This window comes from Staurois parvus, unplaced genomic scaffold (genome assembly GCF_062004578.1).
Source record: "Staurois parvus isolate SC_StPar_1 unplaced genomic scaffold, SC_StPar_1.0 ptg000211l, whole genome shotgun sequence".
Classification (NCBI taxonomy): domain Eukaryota; kingdom Metazoa; phylum Chordata; class Amphibia; order Anura; family Ranidae; genus Staurois; species Staurois parvus.
In genome coordinates, this window is record NW_028318007.1 from 602,393 (window position 1) to 620,169 (window position 17,777).

General features: G+C 47.6%; 1 protein-coding gene across 1 annotated transcript in view; it reads left to right on the forward strand.

Annotated features, from left to right (window-relative positions):
* Window positions 1-15,562, forward strand: part of LOC149461051 (adhesion G protein-coupled receptor G1-like) — a 35,911-nt gene extending 20,349 nt beyond the window's left edge. Inside the window, exons 3-13 of the mRNA XM_089678889.1 lie at window positions 1,598-1,676; window positions 4,250-4,364; window positions 5,156-5,281; window positions 5,437-5,553; window positions 8,594-8,627; window positions 9,242-9,342; window positions 9,435-9,556; window positions 10,781-11,046; window positions 11,208-11,316; window positions 12,011-12,279; window positions 12,888-15,562. Of these exons, the coding sequence (XP_089535015.1) occupies window positions 1,598-1,676; window positions 4,250-4,364; window positions 5,156-5,281; window positions 5,437-5,553; window positions 8,594-8,627; window positions 9,242-9,342; window positions 9,435-9,556; window positions 10,781-11,046; window positions 11,208-11,316; window positions 12,011-12,279; window positions 12,888-13,033 (1,484 nt within the window). The 3' untranslated portion in view covers window positions 13,034-15,562. The remainder of the gene's footprint in view (window positions 1-1,597; window positions 1,677-4,249; window positions 4,365-5,155; window positions 5,282-5,436; window positions 5,554-8,593; window positions 8,628-9,241; window positions 9,343-9,434; window positions 9,557-10,780; window positions 11,047-11,207; window positions 11,317-12,010; window positions 12,280-12,887) is intronic.
* The last annotated feature ends 2,215 nt before the right edge of the window (window positions 15,563-17,777 follow it).

A 17,777-nucleotide genomic window follows, 5' to 3' on the forward strand; every position in this document is an offset into this window, starting at 1 on the left:
CGAAAGAAATGTCACTTTACTGGCAGCTCTTGTCTGCTCGCTTCCTGCCAACACACCAAGTCAATGTGCGTCTGTCAGATAACGCCGCGTTCCCACAGAAAGTCACAATTCTCAGATGTGCCGACTGTTAACCGTCTCATTGGCAGCGCACCTGGGCCAGGGGTAATGTGGGGTCGGGGGGGTAATGTGGGGTCTGGGGGTAATGTGGGGTCTGGGGGTAATGTAGGGTCTGGGGGTATTTTTAAACCCATGGTAATTTGAAGCCCGGGGTAATGAGGGGCCCGCTATACGCCAGCTCTGAGGGTCACATGGGGAGAAGTCCGGCACCTGAAGATGGAATTCCTTGCGGCCCTCCCACATCCTTCCATGTACCAGGACATTGTGTGTGGGAAGAATGTGAGGAAGGGCTGCAGGGTGTTTGGCAGGGTGAGCAGTGTGAATCCTGGGGGGGGAGGGGAGCGCGTGACACATTGGCAGCCATGCCGCCTTCTCTATGGATTAATGAATGACGGCTTTGTTTGTCATCAAACCCAAAATAGAATCTCCAATCCCAGACAGAGACTCACACGCCGTCCATTGTTATCCAAGGATTGTCATTTACTGGCAGGAACACGCTGCCTGTTCTTCTTAGAATGTCATCCCAATGTCAGCGTTTACTACACTGAGTGATCACGTGACACCACATTGTCAACTACACTAAGTGATCACATGACACCACATTGCCAGCATTCACTACACTGAGCGATCACATGACACCACATTGGCAGCTACACTAAGCGATCACATGACATCACATTGCCAACTACACTAAGCGATCACATGACATCACACTGCCAGCGTTTACTACACTGAGCGATCACATGACACCACATTGGCAACTACACTAAGCGATCACATGACATCGTACTGCCAGCGTTCACTACACTGAACGATCACATGACACACATTGGCAACTACACTGAGCGATCACATGACATTGTACTGCCAGCGTTCACTACACTGAGCGATCACGACACCACACTGCCAACATTCAGTACACTAAGTGATCACATGGCACCACACTGCCAACTACACTGAGAGATCACATGACACCACACTGCCAGCATTCACTACACTGAGCAATCACATGACACCACACTGCCAGTTTTTACTACATTGACTTTGATCAGTCCCATGACCACAGTAGAGACAGGACAGAGAGTAGATCTTTGTGATGTTCTGTGTATTTATATCTATATATAATATTTTATACACCCAACACCCCATTATTAAAACCCTCCCATGGGGACGATATAGAAGGTGTGGATGAGTCTCCCAATGTTCTGGATTCAGAGGTGAATCCTCCACCACCTGGATTTCTGTGTTCAGGAAGAATGCCAAGTTCAGCACCCCCCCCCCCTCCAGTACAATATGTGGACATAACAAAAGCTGACTCCAGCCAGGACTTCTAGCATATTATGAGTGAATGAGGGAAGGTCAGAACCTCTGTCAGGTTTTTGTTGTTGTCTGTGTCCCCACTGGAAAGATTTCCCCTCACTTCCTGTCCAGGTGACTCCCTCACTTCCTGTAATATGACCATCTTCTGCTTTTCTCGTAGATGCAAAGCTGTTGGAGCACGACATGTCTCAGGTGGGGAGATACCTGGAGAAGATGGGATTCAGCGGGGACGGACGTCTGTGAGTGTTCTGTTATTGTTAGCAGTCAAAATGGAGCTCCGCCAACGCGAGCTCTGAGATATGAGGAATGAATGTGCATCCTGTCCTCTCCCCAGTGTGTGCTCTGATTCTGTGCCCCCCCCCCCCATGGTGTGCCCCTCTCCTGTGCTCCCCCACCCTGTGTGCACTCTCATCCTGTACTGTGCCCCCCCCCCCATTGCGCTGTCTTCCTGCGCCGTCCAGTGTGCTGTCTCATTCTCTGCCCCCCCAGTGTGTGCTCCTATCCTGTGCTGTCCCCCCAGTGTGTGCTCCTATCCTGTGACCCCCCCCCCCAGTGTGTGCTCCTATCCTGTGACCCCCCCCCCCCACAGTGTGTGCTCCTATCCTGTGACCCCCCCCCCCCACAGTGTGTGCTCCTATCCTGTGCCCCCCCAGTGTGTGCTCCTATCCTGTGCTGTCCCCCCAGTGTGTGCTCCTATCCTGTGCTGCCCCCCCAGTGTGTGCTCCTATCCTGTGCTGTCCCCCCCAGTGTGTGCTCCTATCCTGTGCTGTCCCCCCCAGTGTGTGCTCCTATCCTGTGCCGTCCCCCGCAGTGTGTGCTCCTATCCTGTGCCGTCCCCGCAGTGTGTGCTCCTATCCTGTGCCGTCCCCCCCAGTGTGTGCTCCTATCCTGTGCTGCCCCCCCCAGTGTGTGCTCCTATCCTGTGCTGTCCCCCCAGTGTGTGCTCCTATCCTGTGCTGTCCCCCCCAGTGTGTGCTCCTATCCTGTGCCGTCCCCCGCAGTGTGTGCTCCTGTCCTGTGCCCTCCCCCCAGTGCGTGCTCCTATCCTGTGCCGTCCCCCCCAGTGTGTGCCCCTATCCTGTGCCGTCCCCCCAGTGTGTGCTTCTATCCTGTGCCGTCCCCCCAGTGTGTGCTCCTGTCCTGTGCCCTCCCCCCAGTGTGTGCTCCTATCCTGTGCTGTCCCCCCAGTGTGTGCTCCTATCCTGTGCTGCCCCCCAGTGTGTGCTCCTATCCTGTGCTGTCCCCCCCAGTGTGTGCTCCTATCCTGTGCCGTCCCCCCAGTGTGTGCTCCTATCCTGTGCCGTCCTCCCCAGTGTGTGCTCCTATCCTGTGCCGTCCCCCCAGTGTGTGCTCCTATCCTGTGCCGTCCCCCCCAGTGTGTGCCCCTATCCTGTGCCGTCCCCCCAGTGTGTGCTCCTATCCTGTGCCGTCCCCCCAGTGTGTGCTCCTATCCTGTGCCGTCCCCCCAGTGTGTGCTCCTATCCTGTGCCGTCCCCCCAGTGTGTGCTCCTATCCTGTGCCGTCCCCCCAGTGTGTGCTCCTATCCTGTGCCGTCCCCCCCAGTGTGTGCTCCTATCCTGTGCCGTCCCCCCAGTGTGTGCTCCTATCCTGTGCTGTCCCCCAAGTGTTTGCTCCTATCCTGTGCCCCCCCCCCAGTGTGTGCTCCTATCCTGCGTTGTGCCCCCCCCCAGTGTGTGCTCCTATCCTGTGCCCCCCCAGTGTGTGCTCCTATCCTGTGCTGTCCCCCCCAATGTGTGCTCCTATCCTGTGCCCCCCCCCAGTGTGTGCTCCTATCCTGTGCTGTCCCCCCCAGTGTGTGCTCCTATCCTGTGCCATCCCCCAGTGTGTGCTTCTATCCTGTGCCGTCCCCCCAGTGCGTGCTCCTATCCTGTGCCCTCCCCAGTGTGTGCTCCTATCCTGTGCTGTCCCCCCTAGTGTGTGCTCCTATCCTGTGCTGTCCCCCCAGTGTGTGCTCCTATCCTGTGCCCCCCCCAGTGTGTGCTCCTATCCTGTGCTGTCCCCCCAGTGTGTGCTCCTATCCTGTGCTGTCCCCCCAGTGTGTGCTCCTATCCTGTGCCCCCCCCCAGTGTGTGCTCCTATCCTATGCGCCCCCCCCCCCCAGTGTGTGCTCCTATCCTGTGCCCCCCCCAGTGTGTGCTCCTATCCTGTGCCGTCCCCCCAGTGTGTGCTCCTATCCTGTGCTGTCCCCCCCAGTGTGTGCTCCTATCCTGTGCTGTCCCCCCCAGTGTGTGCTCCTATCCTGTGCTGTTCCCCCAGTGTATGCTCCTATCCTGTGCTGTCCCCCCCCAGTGTGTGCTCCTATCCTGTGCTGTTCCCCCAGTGTATGCTCCTATCCTGTGCTGTCCCCCCCCAGTGTGTGCTCCTATCCTGTGCCGTCCCCCAGTGTGTGCTCCTATCCTGTGCTGTCCCCCCCAGTGTGTGCTCCTATCCTGTGCTGTCCCCCCCAGTGTGTGCTCCTATCCTGTGCTGTTCCCCCAGTGTATGCTCCTATCCTGTGCTGTCCCCCCCCAGTGTGTGCTCCTATCCTGTGCTGTCCCCCCCAGTGTGTGCTCTCATTCTATGTACAAAATGGCATCCAATGGACTTAGTTCCAGCAGGATGATCGTTGTTCATTGATAATGGTTCTGGTTTTTCAGGCCTCTACTAGAACAATTCATTCTTATTCCCGGAGTTAATATTTGTACATTTTATTAGTTCTTGGGATATGAAGGGTATGCCAGCTATTGTTAGCAGGAGGTACACTTTTGCATCATCCTTCCATGTAATTAAACCAACACCGGTCTTGTTTCAGGATGCGCAACTGGATTGATACAGCTCTGTCCAAAGTTCAGATTGATGGGAAGAGTCATAACTTCGGGACAGGGGCACTGCGGGCAGGAGTGTATAACCTGGACTCCAGTGATGTGGTGAGAACAAACACTGAGGGTGATAGTGACAGGGTGACCACAAACGACCCCAAATTCTGCCGGACAATGATGAGCAGTCCGAATTCCCAGTCCTCATGGTATTGCCCTTCCTCTTGTTACCCCCATCTTTTCCATACTGCCCTACCTCCTCCATCCGTCCTCCATCTCCAGCTCACTGTCTCCCTATCCTCTATACTGGCTCCATCTCCTATACACTGCCCCTAGCTCCTTCATACTGTCCCACTTCATGCATATAGTCCTCATCTCCTACATACCGCTCCCCTCTCCTCCATACTGACTCTATTTCCTCCATACAGCCAACATTTGCTCCATATTATTCTACCTCCTCCATACAGCCCCCATCTCCAGCATACTGGTCTCTTCTACTCAATACTGCTTCCACCTCCTCTATACTGCTTCTATCTCCCCCATACTTTCCCACCTCCTCCATACAGTCCCCATCTCCTGCATCCTGCACCCCTACCCCCTATACAGCCTTCATTTCATCTACACTGCACCCCTATTCCCTATACAGCCTTCATTTCATCTACGCTGCACCCTTATTCCCTATACAGCCTTCATTCAATCTACACTGCACCCCTGTCCTCCATACTACCCCCTTGCTTCATTCTGCTCCCATATCCTTTAAAATGCCCCACCTTCTCCTTACGGTCCCATCTCTTCCATACTGCCCCCATCTCTTTCACACCACCTATATCACCTCCATGCATATATCCTGCATATATTGGCCATTTCTATCCCTAAGTACTAAGAAGTTCTTCTTTCTTTAGCTCAAGTCCATTCCGGAGAGTCTGGGGGTCTCTTTGAGTCTTCCTAACCAACTGCTGGAGAAGTTGCCAGACGGGACTGCCAAGAGGCTCCATGTTGTCCATATCCAGGGCCACACCATCTTCCAGGTGAATCATCCACCATTTTGTTATTCCTGTCCTACCACACAAAGTCTTACGATACAGTCCTATACCCTATACATACATTATCCAACTACGTATCATATACTGGGACGTGATGTCATCTGTATATGACAATAATTATAACATTCCTGTCCACACAGAATGACGCAAACATCTCCATCCTAGGAGACCTGGTGCTCGGAGTCACCCTGCAGGACACAGTTGTCTCTAACCTATCAGAAGATATAGTAATTACCTTTCCACATGAACCCATAAAGGTACAGATTATCCTTCACGTATTCACCATCAGAAATGTCATTATATATTGTGTAATGTTATCTTGTATTACCTGTGCCAAATACCCCCTCTATATCATGTATCACCTGTCCCAGGTAATATCATTAGTCTGTGTCAGATGTTCCAGGTACCCCCTCTGTATACTGTATCACCCCTACCAAGTAGCCCATCACTAGTCTGTATCACCTATACCAGTTATTGCCTATCTGTACTGTACCAGGTGTCCCATCTCTTATTTGTATCACCTGTATCAGGTATCCACATCTATACTGTGTCACCTATACCAGGTATTCCCTATATTTGCTGTACCAGGTTTGCCATCTCTAGACTTTATCGCCTGTACCAGGTATCCCCATCTATACTGTGTCACCTGTACCAGGTACCACATCTCCAGACTGTTTCAACTATGCCAAATATCCTCTCTGTATATTGTCACATCTATGCCAGGTATCTCCTCTCTATACCATATCAGATGTACCAGATATCTCATCTCTAGTCTGTAACACATGTGCCAGGTATCCAATCTCTAGTCTGTATCACCTATACTAGATATCTTATCTCTAGTCTGTATCACCCTACAAGGTATCCCCACTGTATAGTGGATCACCTATACCAGATATCTCATCTCTAGTCTGTATCATCTTTACCAGGTATCCCTTCTCTATCCTGTGTCACCTATACCAGGTATCCAATCTCTAGTCTGTATTACCTATACCAGGTATACTATCTCTAGTCTGTATTATCTGGCAAGATATCCCATTTCTAGTCTGTATCATTTGTACCAGGTATCCCAACTCTAGTCTGTATCACCTGTGTCAGGTATCCCCATCTATACTGTATCACCTATACCAGGTACCACATCTCTAGTCTTTATCAACTGAGCCTGTCTCTTTATCAACTGTATACTGTCTCATCTATGCTAGGTATCCCCTCTCTATAATACTGTATATCAGGTGTACCAGATATCTCATCTCTAGTCTGTATCACCTGTGCCAGGTATCCCATCTCTAGTTTTTATTACCTGTACCAGGTGTCCTATCTCTAGTCTTTATTACCTGTACCAGGTGTCCTATCTCTAGTCTATATTACCTGGCAAGGTCTCCCTTTACTAGTCCGTGTCATTTGTACCAGGTATCCCAACTCTATAGTCTGTATCACCTGTGTCGGGTATTTCATCTCTAGTCTGTATCACCTGGCAAGGTATCTCATCTCTACAGTAGTCTGTATCATTTGTACCAGGTATCCCCATCTCCAGTCTGTATCAACTGAGCCAAATATAACCTTTATATACTGTCTCATCTATGCTAGGTATCCCCTCTCTATAATACTGTATATCAGGTGTACCTGATATCTTATCTCTAGTCTGTATTACCTGTGCCAGGTATCTCATCTCTAGTCTGTATTGCCTGGAACGGTATCTCATCTCTAGTCTGTATCATTTGTACCAGATACCCCATCTCTAGTCTGTATTACCTGTACCAGGTATCCCCATCTATACTGTGTCATCTATACCAGGTATTCTCTATCTATGCTGTACCAGGTATCCCATTTCAAGACTGTATCACCTGTGCCAGTTATCCCCATCTATACTGTACAACCTATAGCAGGTACCTCATCTCCAGTCTGTATCAAGTGTGCCAAAAATACCCTCTGTATACTGTCTCATCTATGCTAGGTATCCTATCTTTATAATACTGTATATCAGGTGTACCAGATAGCTCATCTCTAGTCTGTATCGCCTGGCAAGGTAGCTCATCTCTAGTCTGTATCGCCTGGCAAGGTAGCTCATCTCTAGTCTATATTACCTAGCAAGGTATTTTATCTCTAGCCTGTATCACCTGTGCCATTTATCTCCTCTATCTCCTTTACCACCTGTGCCAGGTATCCCCTCTCTATACACTATCACCTATACCAGGTATCTATCTCTAGTCTGTGTCACCTTTGCCAGGTATGTCCCTTCTATACTCTATCACTGATATCAGGTATCTTGTCTTTAGTCCGTATCACTCGTGCCAGGTATCTCCTCCTTCTCCTTTATTACCTGTGCAGGTATCTCCTCCTTCTCCTTTATTACCTGTGCAGGTATCTCCTCCTTCTCCTTTATCACCCGTGCCAGGTATCTCCTCCTTCTCCTTTATTACCTGTGCCAGGTATCCCCTCTTTATAAGATATCACCTATGCCAGGTATCTCCTCTCCCTCTTGTGTAGAATCTTAGTTCAGATCTATAGTTGCTGGTGGTTGCAGTTGTCACCCTCAGTGTTTGTTCAGTCTCATGGAAAATGTTGCTGGCTTTTGTGGCCAGGGTTGCAATGCTTGCAGGTTCTGGTAGCCCAGCTTCCTCTGAGGTCCCTGGGGACTGGTGACAGTCAGAAGAGATGTGACTGAGTATGAAACTGAAACATGAGGCCAGAGAGCGTGGAGTGGAAATTCTATCATACAATCTGCACAGGTAGAGAGTACAGCAGACAGAGGACCTGCTAAATGGTTTATAAGAATAGCCCTGTATCAGCACAGCCCGAGGAGAGACTCTCCCATGTCTCAGGTACAAAGGGAGCGTGTTATCCTAGATTGTAAGCTCCGAGGATCAGGCCCTCCTATCCCTCTTGTATTGAACTGTATTGTTGCTGTACTGTCTCCCGTTATAATGTAAAGTGCTGAGCAAAATGTTGGCGCTATATAAATCCTGTATAATAAAAATATATATGCCAGTATATAGTTTCCCATCAGGCAAGTGGCAGGTCAATGTTTTATAGAAGGAATGGATTTCCTGTTCTGCCACCATAGAAGTAACTTCCTCTCCTGGTATCACCGCAGAGTTGATCCGAGGACACAGCTCATGCCTGCCGGAGATTTCTATCTGGCCACAAAATCTGCACAGGAACTCAGAAATGGGGGAATAAGGAAAGGAATTATTACAAAAATAATGCCCCCTTCAAAGAAATATTAACCTCCCCCCACCTTCCCTGTAGAACTCATTTTTTGCTGATGACAATGGTGTCTCTTTTCTTGTGTCCTTCCAGGAGCCGAAGTCTCCGCTGTGCGTATTCTGGGACGGTAAGCGGTGTTTTGTGTATTCCATAATTCCCATTCCATGTTCTGTCCATATCATATATTCCCTGTCCAGAAGAAATCTGTGCACTGGTCAGGGGCCCGGGAGGGGAGGGAAGCGCATGGTGAAGACACGGAGTGGCACCATTACAGCTCTTTGCACTATGCGATATGCATTTAAAGGGGTATCCCCATACAGTGGCTGAATCTTGTGATTTCTTCTGGCTCTGAAGGGTCTGGCATTGGCTTTAGGACTGCAGTGTGTTCAGTGAGCCCCCTCAAGTAATGTTTAATATTAAAACCAGCTGTGAGATGAACTCCAGGGACAGTGCCAGTCAGGGCTTGGGGTATAGGGTTCCTGTGCTTCCAGTGAAGGGTGTTATGCTTAAGTCATTGGCAGGGGCGGACTGACCATTTGGAAACTCGGACACTGCCCGAGGGCCCGGGGTCAGTAGGGGGCCCCATGAGATGCCCCTGGTACCTTTTTCATAGGCTTTTTTGAGTTTGGGCAAGGACATGGGGCCCCATGATCCCCTATAGCCCGGGGGCCCCATGAGTTGTCAGTCCGCCCCTGGTCATTGGGATATGATACATGGAAACTTGTTGTGTGTCTTCTGCAGAGTTGAAGGAGGAGTGGAACACGGCCGGATGCAGAACAGTGGCCGCTGAGCGTCAGACCGAATGTCACTGTAACCACCTCACTTACTTTGCAGTGCTGATGGTGAGTAGATAACACCAGAGAGTGGAGTCAGATGTAGTAATATGTGTACCTATCATATATGTATTATTATATAATCCTCCTTCTGTTGGCAGCAAGTCTCCAGCCAGTTGATATCGGAGGTTCATCTTGTGTCACTGACAGCCATCACCTTTGCTGGATGCGCCATTTCTGCCCTGTCCTGTGCCTTTACTGTTGCATGGATTTGCTGTTCCAGGTACCACCCAACCCATGTCCCCCCATGTTATTTACTGTATACTACTTCACCCGTGTTCCCCCAGTGTCATATATGCCACCTCACTACTATCCCCCATGTCATGTATACCACCCCACCGGTGTCCGCCTAATGTCAAATATACCAACCCACCTGTGCCCCCCTATGTCATAAATACCACCCCACCTGTGTCCCCTTCATGTCATATACTGTTTACCACCCCACCCATGTCCCCCCAATGTCATATATACAGCCACACTTATGTTCCCCCATGTCATGTGTTCTACCCCTCTGTGTCATATTTATAACCAAATGTTGTACAATGAATGTTGTGTGTTGTATATTATCCATTGTGCATTACATGGTATGTTGTATATTATACATTGTACAGTATGTTATGTATTGTATATTGTATATCATACATGGTTTGTTGTACTGTGCTGTACATAGTGTGTTATATGTTGTGCTATTCATTGTAAATTATAAATTGTGTGTCATGTGTTGTATATTATACATTGAGTATTACATGGTGTGTTGTATATTATACAGTGTGTGTCATGTGTTGTATATTATACATTGAGTATTACATGGTGTGTTGTATATTATACAGTGTGTGTCATGTATTGTATATTATACATTGAGTATTACATGGTGTGTTGTATATTATACAGTGTGTGTCATGTATTGTATATTATACATTGAGTATTACATGGTGTGTTGTGTATATTATACAGTGTGTGTCATGTGTTGTATATTATACATTGAGTATTACATGGTGTGTTGTATATTATAAAGTGTGTGTCATGTGTTGTATATTATACATTGAGTATTACATGGTGTGTTGTATATTATAAAGTGTGTGTCATGTGTTGTATATTATACATTGAGTATTACATGGTGTGTTGTATATTATACAGTGTGTGTCATGTGTTGTATATTATACATTGAGTATTACATGGTGTGTTGTATATTATACAGTGTGTGTCATGTGTTGTATATTATACATTGAGTATTACATGGTGTGTTGTATATTATACAGTGTGTGTTATGTGTTGTATATTATACTGTACATTGTGTGTTGTATATGTTGTGTGTTATATATTATACTTTGGGTACTGTACAGTTTTTTGTGTTATGTTGTACTGTGCTGTATATTATACAGTTTGTGTTGCGTGTTATATAATATACATTGTGTTTTAAACTGCGTGTTTCCATTTTGCACCCCAGGAAGAATAAGACAAACCCTACACTGCAGATCCACATGAACCTGCTGATGGCGCTGTTGCTGTTGGATGTCGCTTTCATAACAAGCGCACTGCTGGGTGGTATGGAAGATGTAGTAGTATGCCGTGTTTCTGCCATTGCTCTGCACTTCTCCCTGCTCTGCCTCTTCACGTGGATGGCCATCGAGGGGTTCAATCTCTACCGGCTGGTGGTAAAGGTCTTCGTGTCCTCCGCTATCACCACCTGGAGACTAACTATCCTGGGCTGGGGTGAGTCCTCCTGTGTGCACACAATTCACATGACTTGTTCTGTATTTGCCTCATCATGTACATCGAGAACATTTTCATGTTGGATGGTGAAAACCTACATAATATGTTGGAGCTATATGAAGATCGATCACAGTAATAATTGAGAAATGTCATGTCTGCAGGTGTCCCAGTTCTGATGGTTGCGTCTGTACTGCTGATAGATCCAAACAATTATGGGATATACAACATCAACGTGGAGCGTCCATCATCCCAAAACTCCACAGCTGCCATGTAAGTGAGAACATAAATTCTCCCATCTCTCCTTGTCCTCTGCATCTCCTTGTTCTTGTTATCTCCTAGTAGTCCGTGTCCCCTTGGTTTTTGTTCCCCCTCATTCTCTTTATCTCCTCATTCTCTATTCCTCTCATTCTCCTTGTTCCTTATTCTCTTGATCTTGTTCTCATTGCCCCTTTGCTTTCTTTACCTCCCCATTCTGTGTGTCCCATCATTTTTTTATTTTTTCCTCATTTTCTGATCCACCTCATTCTCCATGTTCCTCCTTCTCTCAATTTCCTTGTTCTCAGAGTCCCCTCATTTCCCATGTTCCTCCTTCTCTCAATCTTCTTGTTCTCAGAGTCCCCTCGTTTCGCATATTGTCTTTTTCTCCATGTCCCTTCATTCTCCATGTTCCTCATTCTCTTGATCCCCTTGTGCTCTGTGCCCCCTCATGCTCCATGTCACCTCATTTGCCATGTTCCCTCATTCTTCATGTTCCCTTGTTCTTCACCTCCCCTCATTCTTTGTGGCCCCTCATTCTCCGTGTCTCCTTATTTTCATGTCTCCTTGTTCTCTGTGACCCCTCAGTCTCTCTGTCCTCTTGCTCTCTCTGTCTTTGTTCTCCATGTCCCTTTATTTACCATGTTGCTGTTTTCCCCATGTCCCCTGCCACCTTCCAGTACTGCCATGTCACTCCTTTTCTTGGCAGGTGTTGGCTGACAAAGCCCATTATCCACCAGGTGCTGAATTTGGGATTTTTTGCTATGGTCCTCTTCTTTAACCTGTGTATGCTTGTTGCCATGACAAGGCATGTATTCCGCCTGTCTCCTCATTCACGCCAGGAGGAAGTCCGTCGCTGCGTCACTCTGCTGGGGCTGAGCTGCATGCTGGGCTTGTCCTGGGGTCTGGCCTTCTTCTCCTTTGGGATCTTTTACCTGCCAGTCCAATATGCCTTCAGTATTGTGAATGCCCTACAAGGTATGTGCCACTGCCCCTCCTTCCAAAGAAGGACTTGTCTGTCTCTAACACCCCCATTAGGATCTTCAGTTTGTTCTTCCCATGCAAGTTGGACAAAGATTGGTAAATTGCAGTTCTTCCTTCACTTTAATAAATGAGGCTGACTGTGCTCAGGCAAACCTATATTTAGTTAAAAGTCAAGTCCACCCAAAAGTGATTTTTCCAGTTACTTGAGTCTGACGGAGTCATGTGCTGGGCTCTTAGTGGTGAAATCTCCCCTTCATAGTTCCTGGTTCTGACAAGGCCCACCTTCTCCAATAAAATACCTTCCTACCCACATTCTTTGTGTGAAGGTCAGGATTCCATTTTAAGTCTGGTTGTGGGTGACAAGACGGAGTGGCCTCAGCCTTCCAAGTTGCTAAACTACTCAATCACCCCACTTGTAGATCTCTATATAGGTCTCTACAATATAAAGGCTGATTGTTCTGTAATCCTGAATAAGCACTAGAGGAACTCTTAGGAATAATAGAGAACAGCTCTGGATTTCTGGCAGGATTACCAGGCTTTTATCAAATATAACTGAACACTTTGATGGAATACTCTAATTTTCTCCTGTCTTCTCCTGCCAGGCCTGTTCATCTTCCTGTGGTACTGTGTGCTGTCCCAGCCTCACACCAAGTACCCCCTGCGCTCTACGGACTCCACCAGTGCCACACCGGCATCACCACGAGCCGAACAGACCCTCAACAGCGACCACAAGAAACTCCTCACCTGACCGCCCGTTTATTGCCACCAAAATGCAGCTTGTCTGTAGCACTTTAGTCACAGCACTTCGCAGGGTGTATGGCCCTTATATGGCCCCTGTGGACACAATAAGCTTTGCAGTATGGACGCCTGTATATCCCATCTGTTTGATTCACTCCTTTCCAGATATCTGAGAACCCGAGTACCTGCTGGCAGGTATCAGCTACATCTAGGTTGTAAGCTTTGCTGGCGGGTATTGGCTACATGTAGAGTGTAAGCTCTGCTGGCAGGTATCGGCTACATGTAGAGTGTAAGCTCTGCTGGCAGCTATCAGCTACTTGCAGACTGTAAATTCTGCTGATGGGTGTGGACTGCAAATAGACTGTAAGCTCTTCTGGCAGGCGTGGACTACAAGCGGATTGTAAACTCTGCTAGCAAGTATCAGCGACATCTAGATTGTAAGTTCTTCTGGCAGGTGTTTACTCAATATAGAATGTAAGCTTTTCTGGTGGCTCTTGTCATATGGAATAGTAACATGGATTGAAGGGGGGATCATGCTTCATGTAGAGGTACTCCAATGTAGCGCACACTGGAACACACCACTTTCTGTATAACCCACTTGTTTTGGGGTTGTCGCATACGATGGGGGAAGGGAAGGTACTGATCACTGTCTCCCAAAACAGGGGCATCAAGTCACACCCCCCACAGCTATGACCCCTCCAAACAGCACACGGATAATGTACAAGTGCAGCTCCGCTCAGGTGTTACCTGCAGCAACAACATTCCAACATTTATTTAAAAGGTATGAAGTACTGTAACTTTGCCCACCCCACGCTCCAATGTCCCCAATAGGTTAACAGGGACATACATATGACCAGATTATGGTTGTGGATTATAGTTGTTGGTTTAGGTTGTGGATTATAGTTGGTTGTAAATTTTAATTGTTGGATTATGGTTGGTTGTAGGATATGGTTGTTGGATTCTGGTTGGTTGTAGGATATGGTTGTTGGATTCTGGTTGGTTGTAGGATATGGTTGTTGGATTCTGGTTGGTTGTAGGATATGGTTGTTGGATTCTGGTTGGTTGTAGGATATGGTTGTTGGATTCTGGTTGGTTGTAGGATATGGTTGTTGGATTCTGGTTGGTTGTAGGATATGGTTGTTGGATTCTGGTTGGTTGTAGGATATGGTTGTTGGATTATGGTTGGTTGTTGGATTATGGTTGGTTGTAGCATATGGTTGTTGGATTATGGTTGGTTGTAGGATATGGTTGTTGGATTATGGTTGTGTATTATAACTGGTTGTTAAATTATAATTACGTAGTATGGCTGGCAGTAGATTATGATTGTGGAATATAGTTGGGTGTAGATTGTAAATGTGAGTTTATGGTTGTGGAATATAGTTGGTTGTAGATTGTAAATGTGAGTTTATGGCTGTGGAATATAGTTGGTTGTTGATTATAATTGTTGGATTATGGTTGTGTATTATAACTGGTTGTTGAATTATAATTGCGTAGTATGGCTGGCAGTAGATTATGGTTGTGGAATATAGTTGGGTGTAGATTGTAAATGTGAGTTTATGGTTGTGGAATATAGTTGGTTGTAGATTTTAAATGTGAGTTTATGGTTGTGGAATATAGTTGGTTGTAGATTTTAAATGTGAGATTATGGTTGAGGAATATAGTTGGGTGTAGATTGTAAATGTGAGTTTATGGTTGTGGAATATAGTTGGGTGTAGATTATAATTGTTGGATTATGGTTGTGTAATTGGCCGATTGTTGGATTATGGTTGGTTGTAGGATATAATTGTTAGGTTATGGTTGTGTATTATGACTGGTTGCTGCATTACGGTTGGTTGTAGAATTTAGTTGTTGTTGTATTATGGTTGGTTGTGGGTTATGGATGGTTGTTGAATTATGGTTGGCTGTAGATTATGAATTTTGTATTATGGTTGATTGTTGTATTATGGCTGTAGAATTACGGTTCGTTGTGGTTTATGGTTGTTGGATTATGGTTGGTTGCAAATTTTGGCGGTGGATTTTGGTTGAATGTTGTATTATGGTTGGTTGTGGGTTATGATTGGTTGTTGGATCATGGTTGTGTACTATGGCTGGTTTTGGATTATACTTTCTTTACTCATAATTTCATCGCACACAGAAAGACGTATAACCAGGCGAGACATCAATTACAAATATCCTGGTATTGTTCATTATTAGTGGTTTGCGATCTGACTCCTGGCGCTGGGAAGAGGCCAGACGGTCATGATGAGTAGGTGATGGGGGGAAATGGAAAATAGTCACTGGGAGAGGGTTGTCAGTTACTGTCCACTGGGAACTACTGGGTTAATCTGCAAGGGTGGGAGCGGGCACATTCCTCAGAACAATGGCATTCCTGCCAGTGTCAGCGTGTAACCATGGTAACTGAGGGGCTCTCAGTTACCCAGAACAAACGCCAACTGTGATGGCTGGCAGCCAATGGGACGTAGCTGGACACTGGAGCCCTATAGAGATGTATAGAGGTGTTTATGTATATATTGTGCTATAAATAAAGAGACTTTATCAACATGGTGTCTGTCTAGCTCCAGTGTCAGGTCCTCAGAGGGACCACAAAGAGAAGGGACACATCTAAAATTTGTGTGGGGGTGGGGGCAACCTGTGGGGACATGGTGGTCACATGATAATATGGGGGGGGCGGGGGAATCCACAAGGAAGCCTATAGTGGGGGGGGGAACACAGGGGGACGTTTTCACCTTCACACAAATTTATTTATTTCAGGTACTTATATAGCGCCGTCAATTTTACACAACGCTTTACATATATATTGTACATCCACATCAGTCCCTAACCCTCAAGGGGTGTACAATCTAAGGTCCCTAACTCACATTCATACATACACATACTAGGGCCAATTTAGAAAGGAACCAAGTCACCTACCAGCATGTCTTTGGAGTGTGGGAGGAAACCGGAGTACCCAGAGGAAACCCACGCAGGTACATGGAGAACATGCAAACTCCAGGCAGGTGGTGCCGTGGTGGGGATTCAAACCAACGACCCTAGTACTGCCAGGCTGAAGTGCTAACCATTTAGCTACTGTGCTGCCCTATATGCCTTCTGAATATTAAATATTCAGCCTAATAGATGAGGCACTCCATGCTAAATGTCTGTAAAGCTGACATAGGCTGTGGTGTAGATTGGCATTGTTGCCAGGGGTGGCACTCATTGTATTGCTGACTATAAGTATGAAATTCCCGGGTATGTGTAATTACCATAAAGCAGCAGATGGGGAGTGGGGTAGAAGTAGGAGGAAATGGTTGGATAGGGGTAGGAGGTAATTTGGGGGGTGGTAGGAGTAGGTGGGGATGGGAAGGGGGCAGGAAATGATGGTGGGTAGGCAGGCTGAGAGTAGAAGGGGATGAGTTTAAGAGGGGGTTGGGGCAGTAGGTGGTGGGAGAGAAGAGAATAGGAGGATATAGGAGTAGGAGGGGATGGGGAGGGGGAGGGCAGGAGTGTGTGGGGCTTGGGGGCAGGGTGAAATTGGATTAGGAGGGAATGGGAAGAGAAGGGGGGCATAAGAATAAGCAGGGGGGGGAAGAATAGGTGGGGATTGGAGTTGGGGGGTATGGGAGTAGGGGGATAGGAGTAGGTGGAGATGGTAGTAGAGAAAGGAGGGGGATAGGAGAAGGAGGGGATGAAATGGCGGGAGTAGGTGGAGATGGGGGGTAGAGAAAGGAGGGGGATAGGAGTAGGAGGGGATGAAATGGCAGGAGTAGGTGGAGATGGGGGGTAGAGAAAGGAGGGGGATAGGAGTAGGAGGGGATGAAATGGCAGGAGTAGGTGGAGATGGGGGGTAGAGAAAGGAGGGGGATAGGAGTAGGAGGGGATGAAATGGCAGGAGTAGGCGGAGCTGGGAGGTAGAGAAAGGAGGGGGATAGGAGTAGGAGGGGATGGAATGGCATGAGTAGGTGGAGATGGTAGTAGAGAAAGGAGGGGGATAGGAGTAGGAGGGGATGGAATGGCAGGAGTAGGTGGAGATGGGGGGTAGAGAAAGGAGGGGATGGAATGACAGGAGTAGGTGGAGATGGTAATAGAGAAAGGAGGGGGATAGGAGTAGGAGGGGATGGAATGGCAGGAGTAGGTGGAGATGGGGGGTAGAGAAAGGAGGGGGATAGGAGTAGGAGGGGATGGAATGGCAGGAGTAGGTGGAGATGGGGGGTAGAGAAAGGAGGGGATGGAATGACAGGAGTAGGTGGAGATGGTAATAGAGAAAGGAGGGGGATAGGAGTAGGAGGGGATGGAATGGCAGGAGTAGGTGGAGATGGGGGGTAGAGAAAGGAGGGGGATAGGAGTAGGAGGGGATGGAATGGCAGGAGTAGGTGGAGATGGGGGGTAGAGAAAGGAGGGGGATAGGAGGGGATGGAATGGCAGGAGTATGTGGAGATGGGGGGTAGAGAAAGGAGGGGGATAGGAGTAGGAGGGGATGGAATGGCAGGAGTAGGTGGAGATGGGAGGTAGAGCAGGAAATTCTCTGCCTCTACTACTCTGAACTATAATGACACTGCTGGGGAAGTTTGGAATACAGGAGGACATACAGTATGATGGAGGTGAAATCCTGGCCCTGTGACCACTTATTCAATATTAACATTGGCCACAGTTCCATCATTACCAGCTAGGTTACCAGAACTACGAAAAATCAAAAACCCTAATTATTTGATCATTGTTGCCATAATCCATAGCAACCACACATCTCCTCACTGCAATTACCGGGGACAACGTGATTT